The sequence below is a fragment of the Protopterus annectens genome, chromosome 8.part0, assembly GCF_019279795.1.
Source record: "Protopterus annectens isolate FY-2018-M chromosome 8.part0, PAN1.0, whole genome shotgun sequence".
Classification (NCBI taxonomy): Eukaryota; Metazoa; Chordata; order Ceratodontiformes; family Protopteridae; genus Protopterus; species Protopterus annectens.
Window position 1 is genome coordinate 1157461688 of NC_056741.1, and position 17948 is coordinate 1157479635.

General features: G+C 37.4%; 1 protein-coding gene across 2 annotated transcripts in view; it reads right to left on the minus strand.

Annotated features, from left to right (window-relative positions):
- MSS51 (MSS51 mitochondrial translational activator) overlaps nt 1–17948 on the minus strand; it is a 674809-nt gene that overhangs the window by 531359 nt on the left and 125502 nt on the right. For both annotated transcript variants that reach the window (XM_044080662.1, XM_044080663.1), the window contains exon 3: nt 6273–6428. In XM_044080662.1, the coding sequence (XP_043936597.1) occupies nt 6273–6428 (156 nt within the window). The remainder of the gene's footprint in view (nt 1–6272; nt 6429–17948) is intronic.

Sequence of the window (17948 nt, forward strand, 5' to 3'; positions counted from 1 at the left end):
GCACTAGAAACATCAGCAAACTGGTCTTTTTTGAAACCAGCCAGTCAATCATTACATCACCTATGAGGCTCAGTGGACAGTCAGTTTCGGTGCATCAGAACAGATGGTTACTGAGTCCACCATACGCTCATCTCCCTCCCTTGACATTGGATGGAGACTAGTTTCAGTAGCACTCCTAAACAGGATCAAGTTTGGTAAAAAGTCCCAATTCAGAGGAGTGAACATGGAAATCACTCAGTGGTGACAAAGTGTAAGCAATTAAAAAAAAAAAAGTGGTGGAATTAAGGCCAAACTACAAGAAACTCAGCTGGCCACTAATGTCACACCCCAGATGACCAGTCAGACTCCATGACTTTTGTCACCTCTCAACTTGAACAGAAAAGGTTTTTGTCTGCACAGCCACTGTGACACATGCAATTTATACCAGTGGAGGGCTGAACGAATTAACAGTGCAAGAAGGGACGTCTGTCAGTAGGTAACATAAGGTCAGATGGGGATAAAATAACTCCTGCCATCTACATTTCATGTCTCAAAAAAGTCAGGAAAGTGGTGTCAGTCACTGTACGAAACCAATCCCTTTCTTAGAGGGATGCAGTCCTTAATGTCATCACTCCTTTCCTCGGGATGTCACCGTAGATATGAATAAACACACATTGATATACAGACACATATAGACATTTGGGGGTTTCAATTCTAAAGACATTTTGATAGAAAATTAAGGTAAATCTGGATGAGCTATTATTGGCAGAATAAGGTAATCAAGATCACAAATTACCAGATTTGCTAATCTTAAGCCTGACATCCTGATTATGAAAAATGCCAGAGTGGATAAAGTCTTAGCTCATCAGTGAGTGCATGTCAGTTTCTGAACACAATTTCCTTTTTATCATAACACTTCAGCTGTAGGTAGAAGGGTGATTATGCCACCTGTCTGGCATGCATATGGCTGGGTTTTCAGGTAAAGACTTTTTAGATGTTTTGATCAGTATGGTGGGGTATAATGTTTGGGTGCAATGTGTGTTTGTTATAGTAATGAAAACTGTTCAGGGCTTGGGAGCCTCTCCTATCCACCCCCATCATAACTGCAACCCAAGAGCAAATTACATTTAATTGAAGAGAAGCAAAGCAAGTTATATCGATCAGCCCCCACCTCTACTCCCTGCCTTGCAGAATATGTTGCAACACTCTATAGTTCTAGTTGTCAGTTATAGTGAGTTTCAGGTCTCTTATCTTAAATTTTATTTTTTTTAGGTAAAAAAGTAATATGCTACCCAGCTACAACTGCAAAAATCTAGATGCACAGTTTGTGGTATTAGGATTCCCCCATTGATATTGACACAAATGGAAAAATGGAAAAAAGCAACCATTTGAAATGTTGGGATCTGCCAGATAGAGTCTAAAAACACAGACTGAATGTCCAAAAAGACAGACTTGTATATAACAAGTCCAAGATGGCCAGTTCCTGGAATATTCCCGGTTTGCCGAAGTATGGCAATCTCAGAGCTGGTTTATATAAGTACGGGGGTGGCTCCCCCATATTGAGGGGTGCAGGGGAGCTTGCACCCATGCAAAAAAGAAATTTAAAGAAGAGCAATGTCTCAGATTTGCTCCTCTGCTGGATTTTCAATCTTTTTTTTTCCATTCTGTTGGCACTCAGTATTACAAGTGCCATTTCAATAGGGAGCCAACTAAAACATATCCTTGAAATATGTGAACAGCAATACAGTGCTATCACATGAAAACAAGACACATCTGAGTGCACAAGTACAAACAATGGGGAAAGAAAATAGGAGGCATATGCAGTATGAAAGTTCTGGCTCACAAGACAAACTATTTTTTTTTTGTTACAGTAGAGGTGTAGTTTGTCTACTGCATCTCCTATAACAGTGTCATTCTTGCACCTGCTTGAGGTTATGGGATAGGAGTGTGATGGGGTATGTACTAGTGTTATATTCTCTGGTGAAATCACATAAAACTAGTAAATACCACCAGCATACATCCCCCTATCCCTTCACCCCAAGAAGAGACAAGATGGCCATGCCTTTTCAGCCTTGTAATTTCCCCCTCTGACTCCAGCATGCACTATAGTCACTAACTGAACTGGGATCACTTGAGTAATACTCTGAGCATGATCTTTTTGAACCTTTGGAGTGAATACAAGACACATTTAGAGATGCTGAAGATATTTGCAAAGAGATTGAGAAATCAGTACAGAAAAAAGTAGAAAAATAAATCTATAAACAGATACAACCCAGTAAGGATGCATCACTTTAGAATAAACCTCAAAGGAATATGCAACTCATCCCCGTGAAGGCCTGAAAAGAATACAAAAGTACAAATATAATGAAGCCAGCCAAAGACTTAAAATAACAAACCAGCTTTGAAATACAAAACGCTACTAACAGAAACTGAAGGACTTCAGAGTTTCAGTAATGTGTCCGTGTTAGTTTCATATTACATAAGACTTCAAAAGAAAAACAAATATCATTACAATACCCTTCCACTGCTTATTCAGTACTAGCGATGTGCTTGTGTAAATAAGATGAATATACATGTCTCTGTGCCCATGAACCTTCCTTTTTATGCTAATGACCCTGGTCCTTGGTTTCAACACCAAATTCCAAGTCCCCAAGTCTAGTTATCTTACTTACATAATAATGTGGGAAATGTCGTTCACAGAAACCCATTTTACTGCTGGTGAAGTCTGCTTTGCTAAATGCATCCCTTTTTTAATATAACCAACAGTGAGATTGCTGCATTTTCCCTGCAGCACAAGCTCATTTCTCATATGTCTGCATTTTATACAACTGTCCATTGTCGGTTATCTCATTACCGTCCTCCTCGTGTCATCATACAAAGTTGTAAGCAGAAGACAAACTGTATTTAATAAACCCATTGAATGTTATGGCTAAAAAGCTGAAAAGCTGCTGACTCTCCTCTACCCTAATCATGTCCTTCCCCTGCTTTAACCCACGTACCCTTGACTTCAACAGTACCAGTGACTCATGCAGTACATTTTGGGGCCCTGTGACTATCTCACTAAACTATACATTCTACATTTTTGCCTTGAAATATCCTTCTTCCACCTGCTATGCAAGTTCTCCTGCCCCTTCTTGTTCTTCCTTTTCATCTCAACCTCTACTCAATCCCTTAGAACATAATGCATCTAAATCACACCCCTACCTGTTTGCTTTCTTCATTGACTTATCAGTACACCTTCAGCTGTCTAACGTTGTTCTCATACTTCAGCTTCTGCATTCTGTTTATCATTTGGGTAACCTTGTATTGCCTGCTTTATACCATCATAAACATTCTACCTGTGCATGGCCAGTGGAGCAAGACACAGCGCTGCAGGTATGCCCTTGCCAATGCCCTGTAAAATTGAAGGATATCCTCCATAACCCTGGAACTGTTTCTCCAAGTAATGAACATTCTGTTGGTATTCACCTCTGCACTTTCACATCACATAACAAGATTTACCCTAGGTGTGACAATGACATTCTAGTTCCTTCCATCCTCTATCCTGTTTAGGGTATCCCATCAGCAATTTACAATTATCATGGATTCACCACACCAAATATGTTCTGCATATTTTGCACAAGATCCCACCTGGCGTCTGTACATCCATCATACAAATTTCTGCAGGTTTTTCTGGAGATTGGTCATTGTCTACATGTGACCTCTGTATCAGCCTCAGTATCATTAGTACTCTGATTTCTTGTTCTCAAACTCCACTATGCATACATCTCAACATCTCTGCACAAGAAATTTGGGCAATCTCCAAGTGAAGTACCTCGCAGGATGCGCAGTAGCAAAGCCCGCCCCGAACACGCCTCCTAGGCAAGCGCTCATGAATATTTTTGACAGCAGAAGTCAATAGCAGCATTTCAAATCAGATAAAAAACAGAACAATGGCATTTCAAAACATAGAATTGGAACACAATTTATTTTCACTTTATTCTTGAGAAACACAGTACAGCTCAATATATGCAATTACGTCTTCTCTTCTAATAAATAATCAAGTCAATAGTTAGCCCGAACTTCAGTTACACTACTACACTTACATACGGAACCTTTTAATACGACCAAAACTCACTTTACTATTTTTCTTAACAAATACCACAGCGTAACCCATAAACTCTACTGTCAACCTGCGAAACTGACGTGTACAGATAAGTTATAGTCGAGGATGTTGGAGGCAGTACGTATAATAGAAACAGATGCAAATTGTGTTTAGGTGTGCAACGAGGCAAATATTTGGGGAATGGGTATACGAAGTGAGCTGTGTTGAGAATGGTGTTATTATAAGCTAGGAATTTCTCCTTTTCCAATGCAGTCAGTATTGTAACTCCATACCCATATACTCCATACAGAACGATGTCATTTCAAAACATAGAATTGGAACGCAATGCTAACGCAATTAGAAAGTAAAAACCTTTTTGCTGACTCGTTTTTTTGGGCAATGATCAAAATGATGTCTTGTAGATGATACTGTTTTTGGTCTTTGGTGTACTCCAGCTTAAGTTCTGGTTTATCTAAGTGTTTATATAGTAGGCAGTCTTGGAACGACACTAAAACTTGGACAAAGGGAGATTAAAGAAAAGGGTCATAGTTTGTCAGACAGTTTTTGTTTACATTGCATTTTGTTTTACAAGAAGTGCTGTATATGCTGACATTAGCACTTGTTTGGAGTTCTTTGCCTTGGGCATCTCTCAACTTAATTGGTCAAGAATTAATTTAGGAAATTTGTAGAAAAACGGGTGTTATATCGACATACATTTTATGAAGAGTAAGAAATAAGAACCTCTGTCTGGTATTATCAACTAAGTATAACAATCTTTTTTTAGAGAAACAGCAGAAATGTTTTCAGGTACTGTGTTACACTTTTTTTAGAGAAACAGCAGAAATGTTTTCAGGTACTGTCATGTACTGTTATTAATAGCCGTACTGTTATTTACATGCTAAGACAGCTAGCTGTTGACATTTCCTGACGGACACATGCCAATCATTTCAGCTATGCCCAGTCCCCGCCCAAAGCTGCGCGGAACCGCCCGCGAGGTACTTCGCTTGGAGATTACCGAAATTTGAACAAAGCTATAAATAATGAGGGGGGGCAAAAACTGGGACAGATTTTAAATATTGTTCTTAAAAAATTAGAAAGTTGTTAAAATAAAAGGTTTTGTGTTAGCATGCATTTTCTGAAGGATATGAAGTCTGAATTAGAGTGGGTTAGATTGACAAGAACCTTTCCAAATAAGATCACTGTGCTATCTACTGGCAACAGATCTGACATACAGAAACTCCAACAACATATGCCACTGAATGTTTTCCACTAACCTCACTGAACTGGAAATGAGACAATCAAATCTTTAATTCCCTGATCCTTTCAAAGATTCATCTTTAAGCAAAGTAATTGCCATTATTAATCCACAGCCCTGTGGTAGTACTCCAGTTATTCAAGTAATCCAGCAAGCATGAATGCAATCTTATGGGTCAGCCTCACATGCTTTGGTGCCATGAGTTTTAATTTAAGTTTTATTCCTATGTTTAATGGAAATCTTTTTTTTCTTTCAAGTAATACTTTTAATGGATTAGCATCACTCATAGGTGAAAGGAAGAGGCACATACACAAAGCATTTTTGCCTCATGACAGCAGTGAGTGCTAGGATTCAGATGTTACATGTTCCCAGGCAGAATGTACCCACCCCACCATTATAGCATCCCAGCAAGCCTTGTAGCAGTTAAAAGCAAGCAGTAGAACAACTTCAAGGATTGCGTGTAACATGCTTATAATAAAATATAAATATGTCATGAGGAGAAGGAAATGACCAAGATAATACAGTTACACTTAGTGGATGGAGAAGATGTAGTAAATACAGAAGAAATAACTCATGTCTGCCACATTATTCACCCTATGCATATTCCATTCTTTATTGCAAAAACGGTAAGCATTTTCTTAGAGAACAGCATCACTTGGCACCTATCATATATGGAATTACAGTGAGCATTTCCTCTACTTCAGAATTCATGTTCTGGCTACGACCTATGACCTACAGATCCAGCAAGCTTTCTGTGATGTATTGCTACATTAGAGGGCATCACCTTTCATTTTGACTCATTTTCCCATTTCACTAGAATATAAGTTTTCAATGAATAAAACTAACTCCTCTGAAGTAGAGACAACAGAGGTCACTTTAAATTTTGGATTGATGGCCAGTACCCAGCATGGTGTCCATTCAAAAACATAAAACAAAAAGTTGTATTTGTTGTACCTTTTGCAGCGTCGAAGTGCTTTTGGATCTGGAAAAGCATCAGGCAGTTTCTTGCACTCAACACAGAATTTAAACGTATCCTCCATCTTTTGGAACATGTCATAGTAGGTACGGATTCCAAAATCTGAAGCAGTCTTTCTTCCTTCTAATGCTGACCTACACAAGAAAATAGTTTCATCTCTATGAAAACACATCCGAAACTCACGTGTCTTGTGACATGCAGAATATCTGTTTATTCTACAATTTAGGCATACCTGTGTACACATTTGTGTCAAGTCTCACAAGCTTTCTGTACTAATGTAGCTTAATGCTGACCTCTAACACCAGCATAAATGTTTTGTTCTTCTGTAATACTTCTACAGTAGTGTAACATAACATTGGTTAAAGTGATGTGCTAGTTGTCCTGGTAAAAGAGATGAGGAGAAAAAGAAACTGCTACCATGCCTTTTACTAAATTAGAATGATTTATATTAAAATAATTTTCTTTTTACATTTTATTCATCTGGTAAAAGGTATCAAACCATCTTTTTGTTTTGAGCTGGTAAAGACTGAAATTGTTTGTTATTGCATAGCATATGTTACAAAACTGTATAAATGCTTAGTGAGTAGAAAACACTTTTTAAACTTTTACTGTAAAGATATACAAAAATGTAACTCAAAAAAATCACCAGAATAGAAAGCAAAATGAGGATTATGACACCTTTAATCAACAAAAGGTTAAACGCTTTTGACCTTGCATAAAGGCCTTCCTCAGAACAAATAATTTTCATCCATTTAATTGCATGATTAAGTATTTTATTTTTTGATTGGCTGACATCCAATTATTAGGGGTGTATAATTACTTATCTGGATGAAAATTATTTGTTTTGAGGAAGACCTTTATGCAAGGTTGAAAGCGTTTAACCTTTTGGTGATTAAAGCTGTTTTTAAGTTTTCCAGTGGTAGTCCTCATTTCGCTTTCCATTCTGGTGATTTTTTTGTGTTTGATTTTTTTGTTTCACCCATTGGAGGCTTTTTTGAAGTAAGTTTTCAGTTCATATATAAAAATGTGTTGGGTGAAAAAATATAACTCTTTCATTAAAATGTTATGTACATACTCTTGTAAATTGTATACATATCCCGTGTTTATTATACACATATTTTAAACATCAAAATTATTTTTTTTTATTTAAAAAAAAATTCCAGTCAAATGGACTCTAGTGTTATTCTCTGATCATTTGCCATCTATGCTATGCTATCTATACATAGGAAATACACAGCATGTAATTAAAAGTGAACATCTGCATTTTTGTCATCTAACTAAGCCTTGCAAAAGTGTAGCAGCTCTGTATTTTATGTATATAGCCATTTTCATGCTGAATTTTGGTTTACATGCATCCTACACTTTGTCATAAATGGGATATAACAAGTACATATATTGTAAAATGGTTATTTCAGTAATGCAGAGATATTCAGCAAAGTTTATACTTACCCAGAACGTTTAGCTGTCAGTATAGCATGCTATGTTAAAATGAGACAAGCTACAAATGAGTCACATCATGTACACTTGGACTTAATTCTCACAACTTCCACTTGGAAGTTGTGTAATTCTGAGCAGGTCAATTCAAAAGTCCCCAGGTCACCCAAGAAAACAGACAATGGCTTCTAATTGATGTTACCCAAAAAGATAAAGTAAATAAACTTCTAACAATTGTTAAGTGTTCTAATGTATTTTTCTGGTGATTCACTGAAACATATTATGCTGTTACACCTGTTGGGATGTCCCTTTGCTTTTCTGTGTGTGTAAATGTATATCTATGTATCTGTATCTATCTTGATATATATATATATATATATATATATATATATATATATATATATATATATATATATATATATACACACACACACACACACACACACACACACACACATATGTACATACACACTTTTTAAATTTGAGTTGAAACACCCCAGCAAATCCCTTAATACTATTGATATATTTGTCATATAAAACATGAGGCTGAAGTGGGGTTAATGATACTGTTACACAAAGGGCATGTGCAGATGTCCCTGCAAACTAATCATCAAGAACTTAGAAGGATTAGCATCAAACTTTTAAATAGCACTGGTACTTAACTAGGCATCACCTCCCACAGCTGTTTTGATTTAATCACAGTGCTATGGTTTATATACTACAGCAACAATGTTAGGCACAGCACTATAATCTTTGCTCTCATACTTCTATGCTGATACCTTAAGTCTGAGCTTTTCATGTTCACTAATATTTTTAAAAATTCATTCATTCATTCTTTCTCTTTCATTTGCTAATTACCCATTTGATCCAATATACAAAACTAGCCTGTCACTTTATAGGCACAAGGCAGAAAATATCAGCATGAACAGAACAACAAACTATTGTAGGATGCACACACACACACACACACACACACACACACACACACACACACACACACACACACACACACACACACACTTTATGCAACATAGGGAGCACAAACACAGACAGATGCACAGACACACACACACACACACACATACAGACACAACACACACACCTGCGGACAGTTCAGATGATTACCATTTCATCCATGGCATTTCTTTAGGATGTGGTAAGAAACCTGAGCACTATTAAAACCTCACAGGGACACAGAGAGGATGTGTTTTATCCACATAGAAGGCACCTCAAATGAAAACCAAAGTGGAGAGCAAATCACTGTGAGGAAGCAATGCTTATTGCTGCATCACTATTCTACTCCTATTAAAGCACTGAAAGAAATCTATAAGAACTATAATTACATTATAGAATGTAGTGTTTCTAGAGCATCACTGCTCACAGAGTAAAAGGGTTTTTCTTTCTAATCATATGCTCTAACTTTTGTAGGTTGTTGCTGTGGATATTATGCTCAGAGACATCTAGCACCCTTGCATTCTCAAAAGTTTTTCCAAGAATCACTTGAAGGGCTGTCTCCTAGTCAACATGGCGACAGATTTCTAATCAGCTTGGTTATATTTTAGGAAATGTGAAACACAGGGTGGTAAGTATTCAGCACTTGAAGGGTATGTATTCAGGATGACTAACACAGAAACATTGCTGGGCCAAGCTGGATAAATGTTGTTAGGTCCGAGCTGCCCTTTAAGTAGCCTTGTTGATGATGGTCCTAGGCATAAATGACAAAAGGCACAGTGTAGATACTACTTCCAGCCATGGATGTCTTCACTGCCACTTCTATTCCTACTGTAGGAAGCGTTGCTGCAGTGTCCAGAATCAAATCCTCTGACAGGTCCCCAGGAGATCTTCAGTGCTTGCACCATGGTATATTAATGTTTTATCAGTTCACATATGGAGAGTAGCCCTCAGAATAAATAACAATCTTGTATACAGCAATGGTATAGTAGAATCCAAGTTTAACTGGATAAATGGATAATATAAATGTAAATTACAAACTGAAAACAAATGGTCCAGGCACACTGATGATGGCTAGAAATAGATTTATTATAAAATTTGATGTACAAGTGCTTTCACCCTGCCCAAATGCAAGGCTTTTTCAAGTATTATACTTGAAAAACCTTGCATTTGGGAAGGGTGAAAGCGCTTGTACATCAAATTTTATAATAAATCTATTTCTAGCCATCTTCAGTGTGCCTGGACCATTTGTTTTCAGTTTGTAGTTTTTGGTAAATGGTTCCTACTACTTCTTGGTTATAAATGTAAATTATTTTATTTAACAGCTCCCTTACAGCAATCCCACACATGTAAATGTGTATAAGGAAAATTGTTTTTCAGTATAATACATTTTAATTCTGTATCAGTGTTAATGTAAGCAGGAAATTGGAGCCAGACATTGCAAATAGTTGCTGAAGGATCAATCAGGTCACCTTTTCTTTCTTAATATCAACTTTGCACCCATGTGACCAAAAGGACTGAAGCTGGGCTCAGGTATTCACTTTTAAAAAGGTTGCAAATCCAACGGAACTTAACCAGAAAATATCTGTATGATTCCATCTGATACTTTCCACTGAAACTCTTAATAATCAGAATGGAGGGATACCTTGCCAGTGAAGTGCTTATATTTTTAGGGATGATATTGGCACCCTTGCTCCTAGAGTAGCCTCAGGTCATTAGCTCAATCATCACCCTAGGAAGGAAAGATGGAATGTCCTTTCCTAACGAAGAGATGAAGAAGCATGGTGGGCTCTTATTAAAATGTAATAATTGATATACCAAAGAATTGGAAACTGGCATCTTTGTGCAGGATACATCTCCTAATGGGAAATGGAAAGAAAACTAAAATCATCCCTTCAAAATGAAGTTGCTCCAAGACATTAAGTGGAATTGATGACCATCATACCTGAGGACTGACTATTATCTGTTGACCCTTTAGTTGCAGAAGACTTAGCATACAAGCGTCCTGCTCTTTCACTACTCAGTGATGCTGGACAAACTAACAACACTTAAATACATTCTGAAGTGGCCTGGGATGGCCTTCCTCTTTTCCACTTAATAAAAGTATCTTCATACTTTATTAAGTTCATCTCAACAGAGAAACTCCCCATTAAATTGCAGAGAAGTCTCACAGAAACAGCAGTTTCACACTACCTAAGAATATAGTATTCAATTCATGACAAAACATGCTTTAGCTCACCTGCATTCAGGCAACTGGAACCCAAGCAGTATTTGATCTTTTATAGGGAAGCCCATCCATAATAAATAAATAAACAAATCCCGGAGAGCCACATGCTCTAGAGATATAAACCTCACCACAATGATAAATAGGACATGCTGGAGGGATAGGTTCCTGTCCCAGAGACTCCCCATGCTTTGGAACAGGATTCCAATATACATCAGGCAGAGCTCCTCACTAACACTCTTCAACAGAAACCTTGATGAGTGGATGGGAAACAGAAAATTTACCCTGGGAATCACTGCAGTGGCTCTGCTGGACAGTGGCGCAGGGAACTAATGGCTCTGCTGGACAGAGGCACAGGGAACTAATCTAAGGGGGGTGGCGAAAGCCAACACATTCTGGCTAGTCTTATAAATACCCTTGGGCAGATAGCCTAGTACTTACCTATGAACCTATAATTTCTTTGACATATTATTCAAATGATAGTTCTTTGTATACCCAGTAGTAAACTTTTTCCTCTTATTCCACAATGTTTCTCTCTTTTTTAGTTTTAAATTATGGTATCTACTTGGACTCTATGGACTCTCTAGAGGTATTTACAAGTCATTCCACTATGATTCCTCAAATAACATCCAGATGAAACTACAACATGACAGACACAACTGGAAAAAGTTTCATCCAGATGAAAAATAACCCATTTTTGCAGTGGTGTCACATTTTCCTGCATTATCACTGTGGAGGATTTCATCTCCACTCCTATTTATATATGCTAATTCCTTGGGTGTATAACTACAGAGAAAAAAAGTAAAAAAAAAAACACTGAATGTATGCAATATAACAGAAACAGCACCAACAATGATACATTAATGTCATGCATTAATGTCCTTCTACCTTGCCAATATACCAAAACACTTGTTCCTATAATAAGTGTCCAGGATGTTCTTAAAATATCTAAAGTAGTACTTGCTTTGTAATTGCTTTAATGTAATTTAGTAGTCTGTTCCATGCATCAGCTGCTCTCTCAGAGAACCAGTTAGTACACTTCTTATTCCTATAGTATCTTCTACAAAGGTTGTCTGCTGATTCTCTACTACTTTTTGATAACCCAAACATACCCAGAGATAACTGTCTCTAAATGCCCTAGATACCTAAATTAGATCTCCTCTTAGATATTTATAAGAGACACTCTACAAGTTCAGACATCTTAGTGTTTCATAATAACTTACATTTTCACATCCATGGACGCTCTTGGTATATTTCCGCTGTACTCTTTCCAGTTTACTCATGCTTGTTTTCTTATAGGGTTTCCATACTGTTATTCCATATTCAAGTTTGGGTCTAACGTAACAAACAATGGCTTCATCATTTTTGATTTCCTAGACTTTATAAATCTTTTTATACAATCTATAGTTCTATTATTATTAGTAACCAATTGGTTGATTCTATTAGGAAAACTCATAGCTGAATCTACCCGTATACACAGGTCCTTAAATGAATCTGCAATTTCTATCACTGTATGCTGTATTAGATATTCAACTTTCAATTTATGTCTCCCAAATCTCATATGCTTAGTTTTCGATGTATTTATCAGCATATAATTCTCCTGTGCCCAAATGGTCAATTTAGTCAAGTTATTTTGCAGACATCCCTTATCTGTAACACATGTAATCAGTTTACCCAATTTCAGGTCACCTGCATATAGACTGTAGAACACCTCAGATGAAAATGTTATATCTGAAATATACAATCTAAATAAGTAAGAATCTAGGACAGAGCCTTGTGGAACACCCTGACTGTAACAATTATTTCCTATGGCCAATAGCAGATGATAATTTGCATCCTTGTCCTCTTCAAACTCATTCATTAGAAGTGAAGCTCTGAAAATATGCATCTTTCCTGCCCTTGCCTCCTATCTTTAGGACTACACATGTTAATGTTTAAGTTTCTTTATACGCTGATACAAATCATGCACCATTACGTTTGCCATTTCTGAAGCAACTTAAAAAGGAGTAATAGCTTCTCATTTTCTACTGATGATGACTCTTTCTGTGTATAACATTAATCTACCACTGTTCCTTGCTGCTTTTCTCACAATGCTTGTTAAATTTCGGACCATCTGATGTGACTACTGCAGGTCCCATTTATTTCTTTCTTTGTGGCTGCAGGTGGAGCACCCAAGCAAAACCTGACCTAGTGTACACACTACCTGAAAAGCATTAATTTATATTTGCTTACCAGGGTAGTGCACTGATGAATACTGGCACATTTCCAGCTCAGCCTCGATGAAATACAAAACTTTCCACAAATGAAAAGCACAGAAATGTAAGCAATAACAGAAAACAAACTGGCTACGTACTTTCTACTGAACAAACACAGTGCAATGCACAGTCAAGCAGAGTATAATATATAATATATACATTAGTTTCTAAACTAGGTCAATCTTTAGTGAAGCTTGACAGAAGACATGAGACTTGGGAAGAAGATAGGTTAGGTGAGATGAGCATTTGGTTGGATGAAGTTCGTTTTGTGTTGCATTCTGAATTTTCTTAATGTCAACGAGGAGAGCTTGCCAAAGAGTAGATGCCTGAGAAGAGAAACCATGTGTAGTGTCGTAGTGTTTGGTTCTAGGGGTAATACGAATTTGTGTGGCTTGTGAGCAGTGTTCAGGTTATATGAGGAGTTTTATTTTCATGAGATCTAGCTGCAAGGGGAGTAAACGTGCGCTGCTGGAGTAGTTTATAGAGTTGGGATCCTAAAAGTAGGTTAGAGCTTTGCTCTATGCATAGCCATTTGGCTTTTTCTAGGGTGATACAGTGATCTTCAAGAGACAGATGAGTTTGTAATGAATCAGCAGGTGCTGTTAGAGAGAGTCTGGAGTGTGGCAATGTTTTTCTTGGAAGCAGAAGCAAAAACTGGGAGTCCATATTAAAGTTAAGAAAGGATCTAGCTGGTTGGAATAGAAAAGGGGAGATCTTTTTGGCCCAGAAGAGGAGGGAGCTTAGTTTGGCTTTCACTTTGTCTATGCAGAAATAGAAATTTAGCGATTGATAAATTTTTATTTTTATTTTATTTATTTATTTTACATTTGTTGACTGGGCTAGTCTAGCTGGATATATGTCCATTTTCAGTAGAGGCCTGGGGAGATAAGCTCCAAACAGTTCAAATAAAGTTCACATCTACAGAAGTACATATTTAAAATGCAAATACAGTCACCGTAAAGAAAAAAAAACTTTAAGTGGTCACACATTTATAAAGTATAAAGAAATGCAAAATATTTGACTAGACTTAGTCCAATTACTAATGAAGTTACAATTAAATGTTCAGAAAGAATAATAGCTAAAAAAGTACAGTATAAATGTAGATAAGAAAGGAAGATAAAAAGAAAGTAAAACGGAGTAGCAGTTGAGTAATACATCTAGTAGTAAAACATGTCACTTTTTCGAAAATACAGTAATAAGTAAGACTATGACGGAGAGGTAGAATAGCAGTTGTTAAGATGGAATTATTGCAGAGATGAGAAGGTAAGGTTGAATCAAGTAACAAGAGCATGTTGGCCAGTCAGGTTTAGTACAGGGGCACATCCAATGTGTTTTGAGGAAGAACTTAAGTTTATTTTTAAACAGAGTAATAGAGGGAAGTGTGAAAAGTTCGGAGGGAAGTAGGTTCCAGGTTTTTCCAACAGTATTAGAGAAGAGAGAGTCTCCAGCTCTATTGTTTGATTTATTGATATTTACAAGAAGTTTTTGTGAAGATCTTAGGGACTTCAGGTTATAGTAGGGGTGAATAAGGTTAGATAGGATGGGTGTCTTGGCAGGTTGATAAAGTATTTTATGGGCGATGGCCAGTTGATTAAATTTCAGCTGCTGCTGTAATTCAAGCCACCCTAGATGCTTTAGATTGATACAGTGGTGTGTTCTGTAAGGGTTACCTGTGGCAAACCTGGTTATTTTATTGTAGGGGGTTTCTAGTTTCTTAAGGTTATTTTTCAACATATTAGTAAATATGGGTAAGGCATAAAGAAGGGTAGAGATTAGATGGGTGTGGGCAATAGTTATTCTAGTTGCAGGAGTGAGGAAGGGTTTGATCTTATAAAGAGAGCCTATTTTTTATTAGTAGTTTTCAAAGTGTTGTTGATATGGGTGTCAAAGTTAAGGTTGTTGTCTATGGTGATACCTAGCAGTTTGGTAGTAAGATCTTGGGATATGAGTGTACCATTATTGGATGTTACAGTGAAGTCTATTGGGGGAGATTTACTGGTAGGTGTAAAAAGGAGAAGTTTAGTTTTTTTAGGGTTTAGTAGGAGACAGCATTTTGTAAACCATAGTTCTACAGAGTTAAATACATCTTGTGTAAGGGAGTGAAGTTCTGATACAGATGTGGCTGAGCATATAAGTGTGGAGTCATCAACGTATTGTATACATGCAGCTTGGGGAACTACTTGGTGAAGGTCATTGATGAATATAGAAAACAGGAGAAGGCCCAGTATGGACCCATGAGGGACACCAATATTAAAAGGTAGATAGGTAGAAAGAATGGTGTTCCACAGCACAGCTTGATGTCTGTTATTTAAGTAGGACTGGAGCCATTTTATAGCTAGTATGTCAAGTGACAGAGATTTGAGAATGTTTATGAGTATATTGTGATTTACCATGTCGAAAGCCTTGGACAGGTCAATGAAAAGTGCAGAGGAAAGCATGTTAAGGTTACGTTTTTTGTTGATGGTGTCCATAAAGGAAAGGAGGGCAGTAGTTGTGCTATGGGAAGATCTGAAACCATGTTGGGAGTTGGAAAGCAGGTTATTATGGAGAAGGTGGTCTAGCAGTTGCCTCTGGATACATCTTTCCATAATCTTAGATAAAGGAGAAAATAGGGCTATGGGACAATAGTTGGAGAGTTCAGTGGAGTCTCCCCCCTTATGAAGGGGAATAATATGACAGACTTTCCAAAGTTTGGGGATATATCCTTCAGTGATGGTTCTATTGATGAGAATGGAGATGGGATAAGCAATAGATGTGGCTGCTAACTGTAAGTATTCTGTGGGTAGTTGGTCAGTAGAGGGAGTGCATGGTTTCAGTTTTTGGATAAGGGTGAGAATAAATGCTGTTGGGACAGGCTGGAAGAGAAATGGAGGTGGTGGGTTAGAGTCAGAATTAGATATAGTTAGGTTTTGAGGAGAGAACTGACTGGCAAGAGTTTGACTTGCTTTGGTGAAAAAGGTATTAAAGGCATTAGCAGTCTGTTTGGGATTGTCCTTGTCAGTGCCTTGTGGGTTAGGTGTGATAGATTGACCGGGATGTAATAATTGATTAATACTTGCCCAGAACTTTTGTGGTTTATTATGGTGGGCCTGCTGAGAATGTAGGTAATAGTTTTGTTTATCGGATAGTATAGCTTTTTTTGTTTCATTTCTCAGTTGTTTGCAGTTTTGGAGGTCAACAGGGTTTTTAGTTAAGCGTGATTTATTCCAGCATTTATTTCTGAGATGGATTTTTTGCTTAGTTTCCTTAGAAAGCCAAGGAGCAGATTTAGTTCTTATCCTAATAGAGCAGGTAGGAGCATGGTGGTTGAGTATGGCTAGGAAATTATCATTAAAGTAATCAACAGCTTCATCTAGAGAAAGGTGTTTTAAGGGGGACCAATTACATGCTCCAAGTTCACTTAGGAATAGATACAAGTTGAAGTTTTTCTTGGTTCTAATTGTTCTAGATATGGGTTGAATGGGTGGATTGGTTTTGAGCCTGATAATGTAGGTTAGTGAGTGGTCGTCAGGGAGGGTTCCAGATTCATAAGTCTGGGGTTGATTATTAATGAGTATCCAATCTAAGGTGCTTTCTTTCTTATTAGTCTTGTTTATTCTAGAAAGGGAGGTAATAGTTTGGGTAAACCCATAGAGATTAATATAGCTAGTAAGGTAGTTGTTGTTGCAACATTTCCAATCAATGTTAAAATCACCTAGGATTATGGTTTCTTGGGGAAGGTTTTGAGATAACCAACAAAGGATGTTTTCGATGGCAGTAATGTTATTGCCTGGAGGAACATAGATTCAGATAATATAGATAGATTTGACTGAGTTTAGCTGAAGCTTGGTAATAAGTATCTCAGCATTAGAGTCCTGAGGAGGTTTTTGGTTGAAGATGATTATTTGAAAATCAGATTTGAATAGAACTGCTACTCCACCACCTTTCTTGGCTACATGGTTAAGACATAAGATGTTGTAACCAGGTGGGATAACTTCATTGTCTTTAGTTACAGGTTTTAACCAAGTTTCTGTTAGACAAATAATATCAAAGGAGTAGAGTTCCAAGAGAGCATGGAGTTGTGTTATTTTATTATTAATGCTACATGTGTTGAGGTGAGCTATTAAGAGTGAGTTGGGTGTTTTTTTAAGTAGGTGGATGACAGAGGGGTTTGGGTTGACGAGGTGAGTGGTAGTGGAGGTGTTTGGACCATTGTCTTAGGTATTTGAAGGTGGAGGTTGCCTCCATGGAATGGTTGTGTAGGTCAAAGATAGTTAAAGAGTCAGGTATGTGGTGAATTTTCTGTGGAGTTCCAAAAAGCATAGTTTTGGTCTTGGTGGGGATGAGAAGTTCTTAATGGTTTGTGAGCCATTGCTGGAGCTCATGTAAGTCTGACTGGAGTTGGCACTGATTGCTGGTGTGATAATGACCTGATCGGGAAATGACCATGTCATCAGCATAGAGGATAAATGGGAGATGAAGAAGGTCACACAGAAGTTTTTTTAATGAAAATTGAGAAGAAGACGTGGCAAGACTGGATTCTTGAGACATCTTTGGTAATAGGTGCAGATTTATACTGACTTCTGTAAAGAGTTTTCCCTTTTAACCTGAAATGGAATTACTTCAGAGTTAGTTATATTACCTAGGGAGGCAGGGATATTGCCAGCTCAATGGGGGGTGGGATCTGTGGAGCTTTGTCTACTTTGCTGTCAGCTATCTTTTCATTTGATGTGTTCTTTCACCTGAGTTACATTCAATTCATCAGCCTGGACTTATAAAATAAAATAAAACTGGAACCACTACAGAACACT